We start from the raw sequence: 6,405 nt of genomic DNA, 5'->3' as shown, positions 1-6,405 counted from the left end.
GGGGTCCATGTTGCCTAGGCTGACATTGTGGTCGGGCGAGATGATGGTCTGGGGAGGATTGTTTCATTATGACTGGCCATGACAGGAATCTTGAAAAGTTGCTTTGATTTTTAGTTTCCGGGAAAAGAAATATGGGGAGAAGAGAGTTCTCACAGACGACGCCACTGATCTTACCAGTTGATCAAAACCTGAAGTGGGCTAGGGACTTCGAATTCAATGCTGGAATCAAGGAGGAGGGGGTGTACCTGCAAGGCACTCCGATGTTAAAGTCGGAAAGGGTGCAGAGATACATGAAAGTGTTTGAGGATAATATTTAAGTTATCTAACCCTCTCAAATGAGAGGGTATTTATAGTGCCTCCAGCGCATGGCCATTGGTCAGAATTTTTGGGCTGGGCAACCAGGATTTAGGCCCCAAAATAGGTAATTGCAAGGAATTCTGCTTGAAAGCATGGATAAGCAGCTCATGCTCGACATCCTGGATGGGCTGCCCGGGCAAGGTGAAACTAGCTGTTGGTTCGAGTAGAAAGACAATTCAAGGGTAGTGGTGGTCTAGTTGGCCATGGGGCCCACCGACCAGGCGTGCCTAGCTGAGGGGTAGAAGGGGAAAAGTGCCTTTCATTGTCCCCAATGATTGAGTCAACTCTTTTGGACAGTCTTGAATTTAGAAGCGAATTGAGCCATGCTCAGCTATTGAGTAAGTGCAGAACAGTTTTCACCTACGATTTAACATGAAATAATGACCTAGAAACGTAAAGTTTATAGAGTTTAAGTTTTAAATCGTGATTTTAACAACCTTGATCACAACCGTATAAAAGTATCGGGAAAATCACAACCTTTTAATTTTTTACTCTTTTACAACTACTGAATTTTTCATTCATGGGCTAAATATCCGGTAACTTCTAAATTTTTCTTTCATGGGCTAAATATCTAGTAACTTAAAGATTTTTCTGTACTAAACAAATATTCCAGACATTTTGAAATATCCGCTGAACTGGATTTTTCATATATACAATCGATTTTTTTGCTATGTATTGGATATTTTGATTAAATTACTTATTTTTTGACTTAAATTTTCATTATGACAACATGAATATTATTGAATATGGAAGGTGCTAGGTATAAATTGAGGTGTGGCAGGAAAAAACCAATTTTTAGATATGAAATTTTTTATTAGAAGCCCAATCTATTTTCCTTTGATGAAGCCCATTATCATTCGATAGACAAAGATGAATACAGTTTTTACTTTAACAATTAATTAAAACAAAACTCAGCACCTCCGCAGCCGCTTGTTGGATCGGAAACAAGTTGAATCGGAGTCGCACTCAACTCAATTGGCCGGAAAACTCGGCCGGAGCTAGTTGTCGGCCGGCAGGAACCGTGAGAAAGTCCGTCCAGGTTTTCCTTTTTAATTTCTTCAATTTCAAGTATTTCCCTTTCACTCAATTTCAGCGCGATTTGCTGCCACGACAGCTTTTTCTACAATCCGAGAATTGCATCGCAGTAGAGCATAGCTGCATTGCGCTAAATCTCTTGGAGTAGTGCTTGTTTTTCATCACTCAATTTCTTCAAATCTATCTGTAATAGCATATTGAATTTCAATTTAGGGTTTGTTTACATTGTGTAAACATTTTCTATTTTCATTTCTTAAAATTTGTATTAGTTTGACTTGTTACTAAGGAGAAAGAGAGTGTTAATAAGGAGAAAGAGAGGCTTTTGAATTAAACAATTGTCTTACCTTTTCCACTAGTAAGTTACATTTTGATGTTTAGCAGGGTTGTTAATTGATGTAACTTTCATATGTAGGCATTAACTCGAGGATTTAATGAGTGGCGGTTCTGCATCTAGTAACTTAAGGTCGGCTCTCTCCCATTGTGTACAACAAGTGCGAAGTTATGATTATCATCACTATCTTTGCCTTCTTGAACTGCCTCCATCTCTGCGGAAGGCTGCATTTACACTCCGTGCCTTGAATGTCGAAACAGCTAGAGCTATGGATGTTGCTTCAGATCCAAGGATTGGTCTTATGCGCCTTGTGTGGTGGCAGGAAGCCATAGACAAAATATTTGCCAATAAATTAATTGAACACCCAACAGCGCTGGCCCTGTCACACGTGATATCAGAGACCAAAATTAGTAAGACATGGTTGAAACGATCTGTTGAAGCCCGGATCAACGATGCAAGAAGAGAGGCTACCGACATTCCAGAAACTATGGAAGAATTGGAGAAATATGCTGAGGACACTGTATCTACTATGCTATATTTGACACTTCAATCCGGTGGTATCATGTCTACTGCTGCTGATCACGCAGCTTCACATATTGGCAAGGCTAGCGGTATTCTTCTGCTCCTTAAATCGCTGCCTTATCACGCTGGTCACAACCGACATTTTTCTTACATACCAAGGGCAATAGCATCTAAGCACGGGCTAATAGTTAAGCAGGAAGGTCAAGAGAGATGGCTGGATTCTCGTGAGGGTCTTTGTGAAACAGTTTACGAAATGGCATCAGTAGCCAATGCACACTTACAAAAGGCACGGAAATTATCTAACAGTGTGCCTGCCGAGGCTCTTCCTGTGCTCCTGCCGTCTGTGCCTGCTCAGGTTTTCTTGGACTCCCTACGCCGGGTACAATTTGATGTATTTGATCCGAGGCTAGCACGAGGGGTGCTGGGAATACCACCTTTGTGGTACCAGCTCCAACTCAAGTGGACTTCATGGAGAAGGAAATACTAAACTATTTAGTTTCCCTAGCATTTTTCATCCTCGGGGCGGTATTTTTTCAAATGTTAATTGTTTAATAAGTTTATCGGACCATTGTAACAGAAACTAGATTCTAGAGTGCACTATTCGTGCAATGTATCATTTTAAAATGAAGCCTGATTCATTTACAGGCTAACATTATCGCATTTGAGTATACTTAACATGATTTTATGCTCAAGACTTCAAGAAAGAGTTCCATGGTGCCCAGAAGATAAGCTATGGTTTCATGTTCCTCATTATCTTGGCTCTGGCTTTTGGTGGTCGCATGAAACACATCTATGATGTCCTTGGTGTTCAAGTAGTTTTTGCTACTCCTATCATTGTCTTTGATTTTCTTGCTTTTAATTATGAAATGATACATAACAACAGCAGCACAATGATATTGTAATTTTATTGTTAATATTTGGAGGCAAAACATGATGGAATGTTTGAGGGTTTTGTGTTGGTGGGTCCAAGATGACAATTGGATATCGTGGAAGACGTTTGCTTCACTTCTTTGCTAGTTACAATCAAACCACACGTAAAACCATCAAGTGTAGCTTCACTACCTTGCTTATAAAGTTACACGACTCTTTTAAAATCAACAATGTGATTTTGAGAGTAATTTTAAAATGTATGTTTTTTTTATGAAAATTAAGAAATTAAATAATAAATTCAATTTTTAGAGGTACAATTTATTTCAAATTACATTAATGCATGGTGATAAACCTCTTTTAAAGGGATTAACCTAAATATTTTTCTTTAATAAAAATTATATTTAAATTAATTAATTTTTAAAAAAATCTTGATATTTTTTAGGAGAGCACAATTTTAAAACTTAAACCCTCAATTATTTAAATTTAAATAATATAATTTTGATTATGTAGATATGATACATTAATTATTCAATAAATTTAAAAAATAATTTTGCATATAAGACGGAAGGAGTATAATATACATCCATGAGAAAAAGGAATATGTACTCACAATGTCACAACTATGTATTTAATTAAAATACAATTTTAATTTAAAAAAATTAATATGACAGAATAATTATAAAGATTTTAATTGATTATATTAATATATATAAATTTAGTTTATACTATCAATGCACCATCTTTAAACTCTACAACTGTGGAGGCTTAAAATTCTTTATTTTTCAAAAGAAAAAGATATTTGTATAGGGAGAAGTGTCTGATCCGCATTCCTTAACATAGGGTCGGTTAGTGGACCCGGCTTGATATTTGGTTACAATTATATTACTTCTACTAATGAGTTTCATATTTTTTGTTCATATATTATATTGCGGACCAACCAACCAGAGACAGCGTGCAGTTACTCCAACAGAATAACAATTATTACTTCTCTCTAAATCTTTTCAATGGTACTATGTATACTGCCTTGTCTGTTAATAATCTATTTGCACTTTTTGCCGCATTCTTCAATCGCTCACTTTTTCATTTTTCTTTTTCATATAGTAGCAAAACCTAAGTGTCATTACATGCCAAACCTTGTTAGTGAATTCAACAATATATCTTCGTTTAAAATCTTAAAAGTATCAAGTATAACGAACATATAACTTATATATCTATTATATGTTGTTTAAAATATATATTTTATTTATTTAAATTTTTTTTAGTCATACATATTGATCTTATCGGTTGATTAATATGTATGACCAGCGGCTTCGAGTACAATGTTGGTGATGAAGAGGGGGGATGTACCTCAAGGCACTCCGACGATCAAGTAAGTAGGAGCACAAATACGTTTGAATATTTCTAGTGTTTGAAATTGTGTGATCCTCTCAAATGAGAGAGTTTTTATATTGCCCCAACGCTTGGCCATTTATCCACGTTTTGGGCTGGATCATAGATCTAGGTCCAAAATGCGTGATTGTCAGGATTCTATAAGTATATTTAGGAATCTCGGAAGGCTGTCTGAAACTAACCATTGGTCGGACAGAGACGTACTTCTGGGCGGCAGAGGTACCCAGCGAGCAGAGTGGATGCCACGCTGCTGGCGCAGATGGAGGTCTGGCCGAAGACGGCCATAACATGTTGTCCTCGGGCCAGATGAAGGCGTGTCCTCGATATAGGGGCAGGAGGAAAACAAGATTCCTTTGCCCTCAGCTGGTTAGGCCAAGGCTATTGGGTCGTTCTTGGTGGAGAAGTGAATTGGACCATACCTAGCCATTGGGCCAGTCCGAAACACATATAATAAATTAATGTATTGTTATTTAATTAACCAAATTAAAATAATCTATTTAATTTAAAGTTATGGCAGTATAATTATTATGAAAAATATTGTACAAATATCAAAATCTTATTTCTATTTTGTGATGGATAAAAAAAGTTGAATAATCATGACTCTCCATGAAAGGATATGAAATTCTTATAAATAAGGAGTTATGATCCTTAATTGTAGATAATATTATAGAATATTAATTCTCTTTATTCCTGTTGGAAGGGTTGTTGAGATTATAATAATTCATGGTGTCGAGGCAGTCATTTGTCGAAACGTCGAAGCAGGTAGCCCGACAGGTTTTTGATTTAGGTTTATTTTTTGTATTTCGGGCCTTTGTATTTTTGGGCTTTGTCTTATGGAGCAAGCAAGCTCAACTATAAATAGAGGGAGTAACCCCTGCTATTAAATATGTGAATAATACTGCAGTAGGCATAATAAAGAGCAGAGAGTTTACTCTGCATAATTCACAAACTCTTCTTTCTTTTGATTCAAACCCTAATCCTCTTTTCCCGATTATTTTCTCTTTTCATTGTCATTGTGCAATAATCATCTTGCAACTAAGGTTGGTTGCTTTACTTGAGTGAAGAGTGAAGAACAAGAGGAATTCAATCGGTGAGATAAAATCTTGTTCATCAAGATTGATTCAGCATTACTCAAAGTTTTGGGTTTAATTCCAACATGTAGTATCTAGAGCACTGGCTGAGAGATTCGTGGAATCAATCATCGAAACGAAATTTTTCGACGAGTCTCCCAATTCTGAAGGGTCAGAATTATGAGAATTGGTGCAAGCAGATGAAGGTGGTTTTCTATTATCAAGATCTTTGGGATCTTGCGAAAGAAGGAGTAACACCGCTTGCAAAAAACACAACGGATGAAGAATAGGATGGACACAAAGAATTGAAGAAAAATAATTATAAAACACTCTTTATAATTCATCAATGTGTTGATCTAGATAATTTTGTGACGCAGTCAGAAGCCCTAGGGAATAGCAAACGCTAAACCTAAAATAAAAAATAGGGTTGTAAGCGCAAACATAGAATAAAACACAGGGTTGCTAGCGCAAAACCTAACAGATAAGCTCTAGAGTCCACTAGGAATAAAGAAAACTTCAAATTTTATTATATGAAAAGATAATCCTTATGGACACACCAAAAGTCTTTCAATACATAAAACAAAGAAACCCTATTGGGCCTTATGGGCCTTTAATCCAAAACAAAATTAAATAAAGCAAATAAAATAGAAATTGCTTAAATATTAAAACAAAAAACATTTTAAATATTAAAATGTTTTTCGATGCACAATTTCTTCTTCGATACGCGCGACCAGTCTTCCTACATCAGTCTCTTTCACCTCTGAAGAACTCAACCCGAGTTCTCTTCTTGATAAATAGCCTTATCTGCTTGATATTCATGAATGTCAGCAA

At 36.3% G+C, this 6,405-nt stretch overlaps 1 protein-coding gene across 2 annotated transcripts; it reads left to right on the top strand.

Annotated features, from left to right (window-relative positions):
• The first annotated feature begins 1,230 nt into the window (after positions 1-1,230).
• On the top strand, positions 1,231-3,161 carry LOC131647001 (uncharacterized). Of its 2 annotated transcripts, none has more exons than XM_058916917.1 (2): positions 1,231-1,386; positions 1,805-3,161. In XM_058916917.1, exon 2 carries the CDS (start codon positions 1,824-1,826, stop codon positions 2,730-2,732), a length of 909 nt encoding a protein of 302 aa, XP_058772900.1. In that variant the 5' UTR covers positions 1,231-1,386; positions 1,805-1,823; the 3' UTR covers positions 2,733-3,161. The 2 variants fall into 2 exon arrangements, with proteins under 2 accessions (XP_058772900.1, XP_058772901.1); XM_058916918.1 differs by having other exon boundaries at positions 1,241-1,396.
• The last annotated feature ends 3,244 nt before the right edge of the window (positions 3,162-6,405 follow it).

This window comes from Vicia villosa, linkage group LG2 (genome assembly GCF_029867415.1).
Source record: "Vicia villosa cultivar HV-30 ecotype Madison, WI linkage group LG2, Vvil1.0, whole genome shotgun sequence".
Classification (NCBI taxonomy): Eukaryota; Viridiplantae; Streptophyta; class Magnoliopsida; order Fabales; family Fabaceae; genus Vicia; species Vicia villosa.
The sequence above is the reverse complement of the archived record's forward strand: the minus strand, read 5'-3'. Positions and strand labels throughout refer to the sequence as shown.

Bases quoted from the DNA above. Each gene is read 5' to 3' on its own strand.
- LOC131647001 (XM_058916917.1), top strand. From the start codon at position 1,824: ATGAGTGGCGGTTCTGCATCTAGTAACTTAAGGTCGGCTCTCTCCCAT.